Raw genomic sequence first — 15,435 nt, 5'->3', positions numbered from 1 at the left:
ATTGCAATTAGCTATTTCACTTTACTGATGCTGTGCTGCAGTAAGAAGAAGCCATCTGACATTGGGTCCTACTGTGCCTTCCTCTAGGTCCCTTGTTGCTAACCTGGCTGCTGCAAACTGTTACAAGAAGGAGAAGCATCTAGACCTGGAAAGCAACTGGGAGCTGGTGGAAAAAGCCAGTGTTTACTACATCGCAGTAAGTATGCTCTTGGCTTTGCGCTTTCCTATCACAGTTTGATCAAGAGCAGCATGCTCAGAAATAAACTCTGCAAGAGATGGTACAGTGGGGTGATGGTTGTAAATTTGCCACCATTATTTTTCATTGCCTCAAATAAGTGCTAATTGTTGTTTCCCTATTTCAGTTTTGCTTGGGGATGGTGCTAAAACAGAAGTTAAAGCCAAGTTCAAAGCTAGTAGTGTTCCCTGTTCATTCCTGCTCTTGCAGTTTTCAGTTCCGCGCAATATGAAGTTACAGTCCATCCTTGGAGCAACAAACTACATAAGGGGAATTAGTGTTACTTGAATTAAATAAAAATTAGAAAACACAATTGATAGAGAGAGCTGTGAGACACATGTGAACAAGGGCATGCTTTGCAAACTTGGAGACAGGCAGGCGCTGAGGCTGGGTTATGTGTTCGGTTTGCTCTGATTGGCCGCATATACGTTTATATAGATTTCTGTATGTATTTGTACATTTTTGTGTTTTTGTGTCTATTTCTTATTTGAATCTTTTATTTTTCCCCAAAAATAAAGGCCGCTGTCCACTGTTCTTGCATCCACTGTACCGAAGAGGGACTGTACTGTGGTTCCACATCCTGTTTCCTGGTGTTTCTGTAGTATTAATACAGTGGCACTTTATCACGTTTACGATGCTGGACTCTGGTTGCACCACAAGAATTTGATGTGAATTGCAGTAAAAGAACTATCTCTTGGTGCAATGTCCACAGCTTTGAACCGTGCTTCTCCTTTTAGACCCACAATGAAATATTTGACACTGAGGTCAGTTAGTGAATGAAATTCACTGAGCCTGCGGAAGGCCAGCTCAGATGTCGTGGTGTCTTCTTGCAATGGTATTGCTGAAGCTGCTCAAAGTGGGTGAGCAATCACAGTGCAACTGGTTGGTTTGATCACTTTAAAAGAACCCAAAATCTAGAAACGTAACGTCCACTTAAGATACCAGAATTAGACATTCAGTGTTCTCTTATTTTTCATCTTAGTTTCCTAGTGATACAGTACCAGTCTAAAGTCTGCGTACATTTGCTGGAAACTCTTTTTAAACAAGGAATTTATTAAACAACTTTCACCAGGAAATTGTCTGACATATCTTCTCCAGTCTTCTGCATCAGTTTCCAGAGGTGTAGAACACTTGTGTGTAGTTTTGCCTTCGGGTCTCCAACTGTATATGTATCTTTCAATATTGTTATGCACGTGGCGGTGGAACAGTGCAGCACGGAGCACATGGATGGTAATTCCACCAAGAGCTATTGCTGTCAACGTGATGTGACCGTGTGGGTTGAGAAATGGAGGATTTCTTTTTTTGAGAAATGTGCATTCCCAATATTTCTGCTCCACGCTCCAGCCCAATTGGTGGCACTAATGCAAATTGTATCTGTGTCCTCTTCCGTTGTTATTCTGACTTTCTTAGGCATTGGTTTTTGCCTCTTACAAATGTCTAACAGTCCTCCAAGAAAACATGCTTTATTGTTCATTGAAACCACATGGTCCTGTAAGGCATATATTGTTCCTTAGCTTGAATTATAAATTTACATTTATTCATTTAGCTGATGCTTTTCTCCAAATTCACTTACAATGTGATGCTACTTACAATTATATACCCATTAATAAATAATTTTTTACTAGAGCAATTTAGGATAACTACCTTGTTTCAGGGTACTACAGCTGGAGGTGGGAAGTGAACCTGTGGCCTTTGGGTTAGGCAGTAATTCTAACCACTACATTACCAGCTGTCCCATAATATCCCATAAATGTACCCTTAGTTATAACTATACCGTAAAAATGATAACTTAGTTGCAGTACTTTGTGCTGTAAGTACAAGTTGTAATGATAAAATATGAAAAGCATTATTGATTTCATCATCAGTCAGTTTCATTTTTTGCTTTTCTTCTTGAGGGTTGTGGCCGTAGCAGGCAGAGCAAATGAGCCCAAAACTCGTGCTCTGGCTCCTCCTGGGGGATCTCCAGGCATTCCCAGACCAACCATGAGATATAATCTCTCTAGTGTACCCTGGGTCTGCCCTGGGGTATTCTTCCAGCGGGACGTGTCCGGAAGAACTCCCGCAGGAGACGCCCAAGGGACATTCGTACAACATGGCCAAACCGCCTCAAGTGACTCTTCGATCCAGAGGAGCAGCGACTGTTCTCTGAGACACTCCTAAATTGTCAAACTCCTCACCGTATCATAGAGAGTGAATCCATGTGGAGAAACCTCATTTCGGCTGCTTGTATCAGCGAGCTCATTCTTTTGGTCATGACCATTGGTGAGGATGGAGATGTAGATCCAGTGATAAACTGATAAGTTTGTTTGAAAAGAAGTGACACTGCACCAATTCGCCTCTCAATTTCACGCTCCCTCCTTCCTTGACTCGTGAACAAGACCTCGAGATACTTGAACTCCTCCACTAAGGGCAGTTGCCCTCCCCACCTGGAGATAATGATCCTCTTTTTTCCAGAAGAGGATCATGACCTCAGACTTGGAGGTGCTGATGTTCATACCGGCTGGTGTACGCTTGACAGTGAACCATTAGGCGGACGCCGATGACGTCACACTCAGATGAGCCCCCCCAACTGGATACTCTGAACGACTTCCTGTTTGTGAAGATCGCCAACATTTGATTTATTTTTATTTAATAATTACTACAGCCCTTAATGGCTAAACACATTTAGTTTGCGTTTTTTTTTTGTTTCCTTTCAGTAAAACTTTAAAATGTTGATTTTTATAAAATTAAACAAAGTAATTGCTCATTTTAAAAGACTTGCCATAATTTTCCTCCTGTTTATATTTTCTATTGCTGTTTAATAAAATGTAAAGTGTTCAAAGAAACTGCTTTTACATGCGAATGAAAATGATCGAACAGACACATTCAACACATTGTATGGGCGAGAGCAACAATAATTCACAGTTAAAAACAGGAGCATCCTGAAGGCAGTGGAGGAGAGGGAACAAAACTCCCAACACTCACACAGGATAGAAAACCTCTGGGGGGCCAAAGGCTGCCTATCCCTCCTGGTCAAGCAGTGCATGTGGGGATGAGTTGAAGGTTCCAACCTGGTCACGTTTGTACAGGAGAAGGGGGCACAGGAGACAGCAGATGCATGATGCCTGTAATGACAGTTATACAACAGCATAGAAAGCAGCAGCGCAAACAGGTACACTAATAGTTGGAGAGACAGCAGCATGGTCAGCAGCAATAGCTTTAGTCAGGCTGTGCTGAAGAACAGCAATGACCCTTAAGGATAGATTTGAATTCATTGACTGAAGGGGCATCCCTATCATTAGTTCGTAGGCTCTGTGTGTGTTTCCCTGTTGGGGGGCCTGTAACTGAAAGCTTTACTGCCAACAGCTCATCTGTTTATTCTAGCTATTGCAAGAAAGCCTGCATCTTCTGGTCGAAGAATGTGTTTCATCTTGTACATACTAATAAGTTCTGAGAAATAAGTAGGGGCTAAACCCTTCAGAGCCTTGTAAGTAAGCAATAAACCCTTCAGAGTCTTGTAAGTAAGCAGTAAGTATGTCCTAAACTTTCCTGGGAGTCAAAGCAGGGAGCTAAGAACTGGAGTAATATGATCATACTTTCTGGTTCTTGTTATAATCCTTGCTGCAGCATTCAGAGTTTTTTAATGTGGCAAGAGTGGTTTTTGAATTCCCTGAGACTAAGGCATTAAAATAGTTAAGTCTCATGTAGACAAATGCAAGTGTCAATGTTTCTGTAATTTGAACAGAAAGAACTCTCAGTTTTGCATTATTGCTAAGCTGCAGGAAACATATCCTACACAGAGAATTGTTACGCCTAATAAAGCGTAAACCCAGGTCAGGAAATACCTAGCTGGTTCTGCAAAGGTAAAGTTTAATCAATTTCAGATAATAGCTGATAGCAGTAAATGTTTGTCTGCCATAGTTTTTCCTAGCAACAGGACTGCTGTTTCATCCAAGTTTTTATCTGAACAAATACGTATATAATGGTACAAACCACTTTCCCATTTTTTTCTTCTCAATTTCACTTGATGCAAGTTTTTCTGTGAAAAACAGCTGCTTAATTATCCTCTTTTGCTCTGTTTTGTGTTGCATAATGTACTGCATTTCTCCAGACACTCTACTGTATTCCTCTATTTGAAGACCTTATTCATTGGTACTTTGAAGATGCTTGTATCCCCGAAACACTCAGCTCTGCTAAATTGGGATCTTTTGAAACCCACTCATTCCAGTGTTTATTGGAATTATTGTAATGACAATGTTTTTGCGGTGGTTCGGTGAGGCTGAGACATAATAGCAGTGAATACTCTTTTGAAATACTCTGTTAGGCCTGGCCACTCACCTTGTTTTCCTCTGGGTTTAGAAAGCACAACCTCATCCCAGTGTATCCATTTTGACAGCCGATTTCAGGATCTTTCAGTGGCCCCTTGCACTGGAATGAGTGGAGCAGCTGCTCTTCAAGTGTGAAAATTGATTACCCATCCACTGAGTTCATAGAAAATCCAGTTACTGCTCTCAGCTGTCGGACTGCAGCGCTGGTGATCCCATGGCCTCCTGTGGCCTCCCGTGGCCTCCAGTGGCCTGCCGCTCAGGATCCCATTCACGGCTGGCAGCTGGCGTGGTCCCTGCTTCGCAAAGATCCCTTTTAAATCTCTACATCTGGACCCTTCTGCTGGGGCAAACGGTCTTGTGTCAAAATGATACCCTCACAGTCACAGGATAGCCCTTCCCCCAACCCCTGTCTTGCAGATCATGAAATGAACATGAGCGGTTGGGTTTTCAGCCTACACCTCATGCAGCTTGACCCTAAATGTTGTGTTTCTGCTTGTTACTGAGAATACCGCAGTCCGTTCCGTACGACGGTGTAACGTTGGGCTTCAAAACAGTTGGCAGTTGTCTATGTGCACGTGGCTTCATGCACCAAACTGTTTTCATTTAGGAAGCCTGTGAGCCTCTAAAACCTCACTGTCGCAATTGTGTGATTTAGTCATTCAGCATTTGTCCAAAACACGCCTTTCAAGTTTGAAAACTGCTCAAATCCCCTACCCACCCGACCCCTCCTCTTTCGAAAAGAGTAGTTTCCACATTTCCCAAGAAAACAAATGCAAACGAGCATGTCTGTTTTGCTGTTTTCTGTCTTTGGCATGTGTCTTGCTCACTGCCCTTCTAAACGGGGGACAGTCTCAGGCCTGAGTGACAGTCCGAGAGCAGTGCTTCGAAACGGATAACAGCACAGTGGGGGGTTCTGGGACTGGTGTCCATTTCTTCTTCTTTTATTTATTTATGCTGCGTCTGGGTGGTCCCACATCACACTTCTCCCCATTTGTTTATGTCACAGCCCCCAACTATGCAAAGTGGCACAGATCTGTTGTGCTCGGACTGTCTCGAGCACAGGGACCCGAGCACAGACACGGCAGGCAAAGAGTTACTGGGGCTTGCCAGGAAATAAGGGTCTCGGTGCGAAAAGTGTCGCAGAGGACCCCGTGGGCCATTGAAACTGCACAGCTCTCCTTCGTGACGCGAACCTCCCATTGACTGCTTCCCCCGCTCCTGCACCGTACCGAGGTGTGTCCGCTCCACCATTTACAGACACCTCTTCCGGCCATCATCTCCATTAACCTTGCTAAGAGCACTCAGCACGTTCCTGGTCCGAATCGGGTTCGCTCATTGCTGTATTGTCACTGTATTCTTTGTGACTTTTTTGGAGCTTTTTTATTAAGCAAATGTTATCCTGTCCTCTCACACTTGTGATGCTCATTTCACTCTGGAAATCAGATTGCGAAAAACGTGTGTCTGCGCGTGTGTGTTTTAAGCTGTGATTGATGGCATTTGGCACAGCCTCTCAAGGTGCCTGCTAGTACGCACCACGATTGGACGGAGACGGCGTCGTCGTAGCGCCGCTGCAGCCAATGGGGCTCCTCGAGCTGCCGAGGCAGCGGCAGACACCGAGCGGGGAAGCGGCCCTGCCATTTCCCCACAAAGAGAATGCTGAAGTTCTGCCAAATGTTTGGTGGCAGGCTGTTGCTAGGAAATCAGGGTCCTAAGGCAACCGTCATATGGCGAGCAATTAGAAGCGGGAGCAGAAAAACAAAAATGAGGGAACGGGGGGTGGATTTTGGGAACAAAAACGGCGCATTTAACATATCTCTTTAAACATTGGGGATTTTTACATTGCAGATGGTATACTGCATTAAAAAAGACAGCTAGTATGAGTGACACTAATTGGTAGGGTTATTTTGTGTATGCTGGCCCAGTTATCTTCCCCTTTCCAAACCCCCTCGGACACACATACCCACGCACACGCGAGCCGAATGCAGCCTGCTGCTGCCTCCCTTTTCTTTTTTTTTTCTTTTTTTTTAAACCGCCGAGCAAGGTTTGCTCTGTAATTTGATCTCCTCTGACAGATGCGTTTTCGGTGATGCCACTTTGAATTAACCTACTGTGCCACAGTCCCCTGCAGCCCAGGCAAATAAAGTGACTGATTTCTATCTATCTATCTATCTATCTATCTATCTATCTATCTATCTATCTATCTATTTTTTATTTAACTGGGTAGATTCAGATGCAAGGGAAGAATTCTCTGCCAATGGCAGCGCTCCTGTTTTTTCCTTCTAATGTGCATACCTACTCAGGTTGAGGGCTGGCAACAGGAAAGGTTAATGAAAAGAATTAAACAAAGAACTGCGAAATGCGTCCGACGGTCTGGTTACAGATGGTCCGGAATGACCTGAGGACATAAAGAAGAGCTTTTTGACACTTTTGCAAGTACGTGCCAGCTCTGCTAAATCAGCAGCGTATCCAATGGTGCTCTGGCAGCGCCGCGCCTCACTGTGAAGGGGTGTGTGACCTGTGAAATGTGTTTTTCCTCTCCTCTCATTAGCTGCCCCCTCCTTTCTGCGTGGCAACTGTGACCCAGGCAGAAGCTGCACGCTCATGGATGCTTCTCAGTACTTGCAGTACTTCTTCCCCCCACTAGACACCGAGATCCTGGAAGAGCTCCCGGAATTTTAGGGTGTTGTGTCTCCATAGTGCCACCATTCCCATCTTCTAGGTCAGTTGTGTTTCTGTGAGCTCCATTCGTCCATACCTGTGCTGGTCAGTGCTGTTCAAAAGCTTAAGAAAATCACTTAATTGCCTCCAGTTTAAATTTTTTCTGCTAATGCGTACATCTGAAGGCTGTGCTTCACATTAACCACTCCATGCATTTTTAAGACAACAGTGACATTGTATATTCCCTCTGCTCTTTACATATTTGAAATGTGCATTTTATTGTTGCTGTTTTTCATTATTTTTCATGGTATTGTATGCAGGACTTAGTGGATGACAGTACCGGAGCAAGTCGTGCTAATCATGGCATAATGGAAGGGGCAGAGAAGGCATTTAAAGGGAAAGGGACGAAAGGGAATTGGCAGCGGAGTAACTGCCGCTGCAAGCGGCACGTAAGCCTGTAGCCCAAAGTGTCATGCAGCTCGCTGTGAGCCCTGCCAGCCTGCCGCATCCACTGCCAGCACAGGGACGGAGAGTGAGCGAGCTAGAGCGAGCGAGCAAGCGAGCGAGGGGGGGGCAGGACAGAGACAGGAGTACGCCGCATGGAATCACTGACACCTCATTTGCAAACCAGCCGCTGATTGCGCAGAGGTGACTGCGGCTCGAACCTGCCGCGAAGACACCGCTACCCCGCCCCCCCATCCCATCCCATCCCATCCCATCCCGCCCCACCCCGCCCCCACCTCGTCCTCTCCCTGACCTTGAGCGCTCGCCGGCGTCAGCTGGTCCGCGCGGCTCGTCCTTCGCCCGCAACCGGAGGGGACACAATGCAGAGGCGGTCTGGGAGAAGAGGCGCTGGCAGCTCCGCTTCTGTCTGCAGGCGATTGGTTACAGTGTTGGTCGCTCATGAAATTTAATCCTGCCGTATTTACATGCCAAGTTTTCACTTCTGGCAAGGCTTATTAAATAGATTTGTAAATGCGTTTCATCTTGATTAGAATTCATCCTCGAGAGATTAGACTTGTCTTCTTCGTGATGTGGGGCATGTAAATGATTTTGCCATGTAGCCGGCGAATTTGAGGGCTCTAGGAGCGGCGAAAACGCTCCATTCCCAGGACGCGCGCTCGGCCTCCTTCATCAGCTGTAGAAAACACCCGCTTCTTGTGGACTCGTCCGTTGCTCATACGCTCACGTCTGCCTTCTTTATTAGCCTTACAAGTCACCTACTTTTTTTGCTTGTGTCTTTTTACAGCCCTGTTTAATCTGATGGCGCCCGTGATTAGTTGAGCCGTCAAACATGAATTTACCTGAACGTTGCCCATCGACCCTTTCCGTGTTTTCGCTCCTTTAATGAAAGCGCTTTAATCTGAAGAGACACCCAAAGTCAGCGAGCTGTCTGGCACATTACTTCCGCCCATGTTCCTAATTTCTCCAATATCAGACGTATATTTGTGGCCCTGGGAGATGGGCGCCCGCTCATTCAGCAGAGAGCTGTCGATGTTTATCTGCCTAATTGAAGCGTCATTAGTTGACAGAAGTGGAGTCGTGATGTGCCTTGCTGCCGGCCGTTCAAAACGGCACAAAACGCTCCTGTGGGTGAGCGCTCTCCTCTGCAGAGATCCGCCCTTTAAAAAGTCAGGCTGCGGGGTGTGGGGGACCGAGAGCCACACGTAGGCCTTGGGCTACCATTGGGCCACAGATTGCTGCGTGTGTCGGTTGCGTTACTTTATGCTTCTTGCATGTCCATAACCTCCAGAAAACTTTGTTTTTCCTTATTGGTCTCTGTATTTTGTTTCTGGTTTGTTTGCCTGGGTGCGGAAAAGGGGTGTAATTGCAGTGCACTTTCTGAATCGCCACCTTGGCATCACGTGACCCTTCGCGCCCATCTCTCTGCATCGCGTGCGTGAACTCGACTGTTTGTTCCTGGCCTTGAGAAAGCAGAGTCCTCAAAGCAGAGCTCTTCTTTTCCACATTTTGAGGAGTGTTACAACACAAAAACAGTAGCTTTAATCCATTGTATCTGACTAATTTGCTGGAGGCGAGATTAGTAGCTGGCTGAGATCCAGAGTGTGGTCCGAACTACCTGCTTTCTGCTGCTTTTCCCATTTCACACCAGCTGCACTCTATAAAACTGAATTTATTTTTCACCCAGAATTTGAAGTATCTGGATAGTACTGAGTGCTGTGTGCTGCACTAAGTGCTACAGGGTATAGTCTACAAAGCTTTCTTCACATCAGCAGCTAAATAGCGAGCTGTTTCTCAAGTAAATGACAGTTTTCCAGAACCCCCTTTTGGACACACGCTAGAGAAGAAATTCAAATGATCACATTTGCAGTTCTCTTACATGTCACAGATCTTTGGACCAAGGGATGCTGATTCAGTAGACATGACGTGCTTAACATGGATATCTTTTGGTAAATGGGCCCCCGAGAGAGACCTTTAGCTCATTTGGAAGGTGATCAGTGTCAAATGTTAATCTTTGCCTCTTCTAATGTGTCCAGTTGCTTGTCTGAATCAATACTGAAAATGAGCACCGTAAATTTATGTACAGGAAACATATTTTTGGGTTTCCTTTCACTTGTCTTTTTAGAGTTTAAGTTACTAGCATTGTTTTGTGTGTTTACTCTCAGACGCCATTAATAAGCTGGTTGTGAAAGAAAAGGTGCTATTACCTAAGAACATGCCATTAGGGCGTATTGTTCTTATTGTTGTTAGTCCTTTATATAACTTATGATGGTGTGGATGGGGAGGTTATACTTATTTTTTCTGTCTCTTTTCTCTGATTGTAATCTGAAGTGTTAGAGCCTTTCTATAGTTTGATGGTGACTGATTATTTAGTTTTATTGCGTTTTAGCCATGGGATCAATATATTGTCGGCACGACACTTGAACAGGTCTTGCTGCAGCTGAGAATTAATTTGGGACAGATGTCATGCTGAATTTTGAGACATGGACACTTTTTCATTAATCAGTTTTAATGATTGGTAGCCCAAATATTCTTGTAATGAATGATTTGTACATGTGTACATCTCCATCAGTTGTTTGTTTAGCAGCGATCCAACATAAACCTCGGGGCTTAAGGAAGGAAGTTTATCGCCCAAAGCTTTGATGCGTCCGTACTCTGCAGCAGGAAACAGTGCCAGCTGAACATCGTTTTACGAATGACTCTTTGCGGTTAGAAAATGACACTCTGCACATAGTGTACAAATACAAATTCAAGACATGTGACCTGCTGGTCATTGTGAGGGGCTCTGCAGACGACGACAGCAAACTGAAATTTGTCACGGATTCCTGTTCCACGCATCTGTCCCATTTTAATGTCATTTGTGTGCAAAGGGCCCGTCGTATATCCGAGGTTTCGAGATCCTCATGCTGTATGTTATATAACGAAACGTCAACTGTCAGAAGTAAATTGAGTGCTGGCAGAGCAGGGAGAGAATACAGCATGCAGCTGTTAACAAAAAGCACTTTAGCTCCGCACAGATGTGCGTGCAGGCTGCCACATCTCGGATGGACCTGCCTGCTTCTTAGGCCTGCTCTCGGTGTCGCCCCCTCGTCACCTCTTACCGCGGTCTTCAGCCAATGGCATCAGCGGTGCATTTGATGCCAGAGCGAAGACGAAGCCACCCCCTTTTAAACGTGCCAAGTGTTCGTCCCCTTGTAAATAAAAGCAGACGTCTTTTTTGATCTTGTGTGTGCGTGCTTCCATTTCGACCACAGCGGCACAATCACATTTGAAAGCATTTTGTGCGGTAACATAACAAGGAGGACCAATCAAAACAATAACTGTGGTTCCTCTTGACAAAGCCCTGGGCTCACATTGTCAGAAGATGTAAGCTGACTCATTCACACAAGAAGGGCAACCATCCCTTGTAGCTAGGGGACCAATCTCATATATAAATAATGTTTCTTTTCCTGCCCCATGTAAACAAAAAGTAAACGTTTTGTTTAATAAAATGGATTTTGCTATTACAGTAATTCACATGGAGCAGTATCATGGTAGATATACAGTATGATAAATGTTATGATCAAATTAGTTCACTTAATACTTTTTTTAATGGCAAATTGATGTCAGATTTTCTTTCAGCTAGGAGAGAGATGCATTGATATTTTTTTTTCTCCCTCTCTCTTCCCCCTTCCCCTAAACAAAATGAAAAGGAATGAGACTTACTAATAGGCATGTTTATCTGGAGTTGCAGATTTCCAGCAGTTGGATGCCGTGGCTGGCATCCACATTGCTACAGATCCGCCACATGAATATTCAAGTCGTTCTGACTGAGGATATTGCCGGATCAAGGCAGCAGACATAATTATATTCTGCATGTTAATATTTTATTTAATTTTATATTGATAAATTCAAAACAAGCACAGCTGTTAGTGGCAAAGACATTAAGCTTTCATACTAAGTATTGTCTGATATCATTTGCCAAGACAGATTTGTTGCAGGAAGAAACAATGCGTCCCATAAAAAGTGATTTAAGTGGACTCTATAGGTAAACGATAACACCTTAAACTCTGTGCAAAATCATTTGATTTTATCAACATACCATAAGGGCATATTATTATGGAGATTAAAGTTTTTAAATGCAGATTAACTCTCAGATTTCCTTATTATATTTCATGTAAAATAATTATTACGTGGGATCAGATAGAAATTTAACTGTTAATCCTAAAGGAAATTGCACAATAGCATTCCATTTAAACATTGGATTTGCATTTCTAAAAGCCATATAAAGCGAAAAAGAGTTCTGTACTGTACTGTGTAAGAAGTATTTAACGCCTGAATCTGAGATTCCCTATTATGAAGTTGTATGTTTAGGGATGCGAAGCCACTTATTTTGAGGTTGCATCCCTAAACACCTCCCACAGTGTGATTTCTTCACGACCTATTTTTGTTGCTCTTCAAGAGTTTGAAAAAATCACACATCCCTGATGTATAAAGTGTTACTTGGTTATCCAGCTCTGCTCTTCATTGAGGAAACAGGGCTCACTTTCAACCCCCTGAAGGTTTTCACTACTAATTACACACTTTTTAATTAGTGCTACTCTAAAGGCAGTATGGAAGCACTATCTTGCAGAGACGTAGTGGCTGTTTGAGATGTTCTGATGTTCTCACTCTGCGCTCTTCAATATGATATCAATATTTGTTCTCAGGGGAGAATCATTTAGCTGTTTTTTTCTTCTTCTTCTTTTTATTCTCTCCTTATCCAGTCTTCTTATCTTTTTGACTTCAGGAAGTCGGTTTAAATGTACTGCTTGCTTTGAAGGCAGGGGACTCGTTTAGCGTCGCAAGTATTTCCTGTTATGGCATTAATACAAATTCATGAAACCAAAACAGATTTCCTATCGGCAAAGTTGATCGTGTGTCCGGGTTATCTCCAGTGCACAGCTTACATAGTAGTGTGACTTAGTGCTCTGCTTCATCCTTCCAAGCACAGTGTGGTGTGTGGAGGGGCTTCCTCTGCTCATTGTCCGCACTGCAGCGATAGCCACGCTTCGGTGTGTTTGCTGCCATGGCATAAACAGTGAAACCTTTCCGATGACTGTATATATGCTAAAAATAGCTCATTTGGTAAACGTTGGGTTGCTCTTGTGTTACACTAACATGTTTTCGGTGTCCAGCAGACTTGTTCGTTCATGTAGGTCCAGCTGTACATTGAAATGAAACGTTTCCTTATTTGAGTGCTTCCCCCTCCCCTTTCCCTTCAGAATGTTTAGGTTTTAAAAACATGAACCTGAGAAATGTAATTAAAGATGAATTATCCTACTCTTTCTTGTCTAGTTATATTGGCAGCGACAACGTTTTTGCAGCAAATACCCATTGTATCGGTATGGCAGGAGGGTCCCTTTGGGACTGACCTGAAATTGAGGTTATTGTACGCAGTTCGTGTTTTGACACAAGGTAATTACTTTGGAATCCATGTGTTGCAGCAGTGTGGGGGAAAATGCTGTTTTCCTCTCCTCATAAGCCTTTCGTGTTTCTGCTCTTGGTGTAAATGGCCAGAGAGAGAGAGAGAGAGAGTGTGTGAGAAATAAACAGGCTGTGCGAGTTTGTCAAGTCCTCTTAGCACAGGACAAATCGTTTCAGTTCTGTTTCGCCCGATCACTCTCCATGAAACCGTTTCCAGGGCTCGATTACAGTGGAAACCGGGATGGAATAATACCGCTAACAGATGTCATCTTCCTGAGAAGGTTCTGTGGTGGACCCTAGCAAAGACACTGACTTTAAGAGTCTTGTTGATTAGGCAGCGCTTCAGGATTTCCTTTCAACAGCCCTTGTTTATTTTATGAGACCGCTATTATGACAAGATGCTGACCTCAGTTGTTGCAGCTTCATCATATCACTGTGACGAGCAAGCAGATTTATGAAACACATGCAGGGCCTATAATAAAATGTTATAGAAATTTGGTGTCAGCTACTGTACCATCTGCTAGATTAACCCATTATACATTATACATATGTACCCAGTCGCATTCCTCTGTTTTCTCTATTTTGATGGATGCTCGTTTATTGAGTTTGGTTCCATAATGTTCTCTTAACTCCAAGTTTTACTTATATTTTAAACTTTCTTAAATTTGATATCTGCATTTATCTTCAGAGCAGTTCGAGCATTGGTTAAACCTATTTTTGTTTGCAGTTTCCGTGACATCCCCAGTGGTTTTTCCAGGTAGCTGGGAACTGCAACCAGAAATATATTCAAACTGTTAATATTCATCTTAAAACATCAAATATATGAGAAAGTAAATGGCTCTTAATTTCACAACCAATGACAAAATGGAGACTAGAACATGAGTCCCACATTGTGTTCCTTCTGGGAATGGAATACAGATATTTTTGAATAAGAACGAGCGCACAGCTTCTCTGAGAAATCCATTTCTAGCTCCACGAACATGTGTCTCGAGTGCCTTATAACTTCTGGTAATACCCCTGTAACCAGCATCACTTTAAAATATAGTGTGTATATATATTATTTTTTATGTGTGTGTCCACGCACGCTCATGTGTTTTTCACCAACAAGTACAGAAAACTTGGCTTGTGAAAGTAGTGTTGCTACGTTTGTTGGTTGTTTACAAAAAGAAGTGCGTTCCCTGTACCGTGTGTGTTCATAGCACAGGCTTTTAGTTCTCTGACTAAATGGTCTCTCAGCACGCAGGTGCTTCTCTAATGAGCTCTAGTTGTTACCTGATACTCTGAAATGCTGCCCAACAGGTGTCACTGTCATTCATATTTGGTGTGAAGCTACATGTTCATGGTGACTATATTGTGATCTACACTGGAAACACTTAATCTCAGTGGACCCTTTCTGTCAGTCCCTTTCCGCCGAGGAGTGAGTGGTGCTGGACAGTGCCAGTGAGACGCTTTACTGAGAGCTTCCTGTCCACAAACGGGCCTGATCCTGTCACGCTACTCCAAGATGATCCTTCCCTGAGGACCTTGCCTCTTTCTGTCATTTAACAAGTATCTCTAATGTGAGCCCATAAACACAAGGGGAAATGGGCAAATATTATACCTACTCAGTAGAAAGCCCACTGTTATGGTGTTCCAATGGCACCTGACACCTATCTTGGGGCCACTAGGTAGCCTCGATCATACGAAACTCAAGTCCCGGGAGAGGCTTGCTGTTGAATCCTCAAACAGCGTCATCTCAATTGATGTTTAAAGAATGTGGTGCAATTTGTAGGACACAGGGTTGGGTGAATGCATCAACTCGGCAGATGTCAAAGTGAAAGCCTGTTGATCACGCATTGGGCATATTGTGAGCTTTGCTTTCCAATGATGCATAACTAGGAACAAAAGTCATACATTGCAGTATGATTTTTCAGTTTTGAAATTTTATGCTACATGATGGGGCAGTTATGTCTGGTAGTTTCGCAGCCTCACTAACCATTTGTTTCCTTTCTTATCTCAAGAACTTAACAATAAGTTCAATATTTAAATATGTTGACTTAGCATGACTGCAAAATGCTCTTCTTTGAAATTTCTGCAGCGAGTTCTAAATTTGGTCTTCAAAATAGAGCCACTAACAGAGCGGCCCAAGCGTAGCCGGATCGCAGCTTACACACAGATATTTACAAATTGTTTACAGTGATCTGAAGGAGGCAGTGACCAAACACAGTTCTGTTTAGTCTGGATTGTTGGAGACTCTGGTCTTTGTGTATTGTAAACATTCCAGAGCAATGTTTGTCTCGGTCTCTTATTGTCCCCGGTCCACTGAGCCTTTGGGCTTCTGCTCCGCCT

General features: G+C 43.6%; 1 protein-coding gene across 3 annotated transcripts in view; it reads left to right on the top strand.

Moving 5' to 3' along the window:
• LOC108939622 (adenosine kinase-like) overlaps window positions 1-15,435 on the top strand; it is a 127,341-nt gene that overhangs the window by 57,235 nt on the left and 54,671 nt on the right. For all 3 annotated transcript variants that reach the window (XM_018761075.2, XM_018761074.2, XM_018761073.2), the window contains one exon: window positions 88-196. In XM_018761075.2, coding sequence (XP_018616591.1) covers window positions 88-196 — 109 coding nt within the window. The remainder of the gene's footprint in view (window positions 1-87; window positions 197-15,435) is intronic.

This window comes from Scleropages formosus, chromosome 24 (genome assembly GCF_900964775.1).
Source record: "Scleropages formosus chromosome 24, fSclFor1.1, whole genome shotgun sequence".
NCBI classification, from domain to species: domain Eukaryota; kingdom Metazoa; phylum Chordata; class Actinopteri; order Osteoglossiformes; family Osteoglossidae; genus Scleropages; species Scleropages formosus.
The sequence above is the reverse complement of the archived record's forward strand: the minus strand, read 5'-3'. Positions and strand labels throughout refer to the sequence as shown.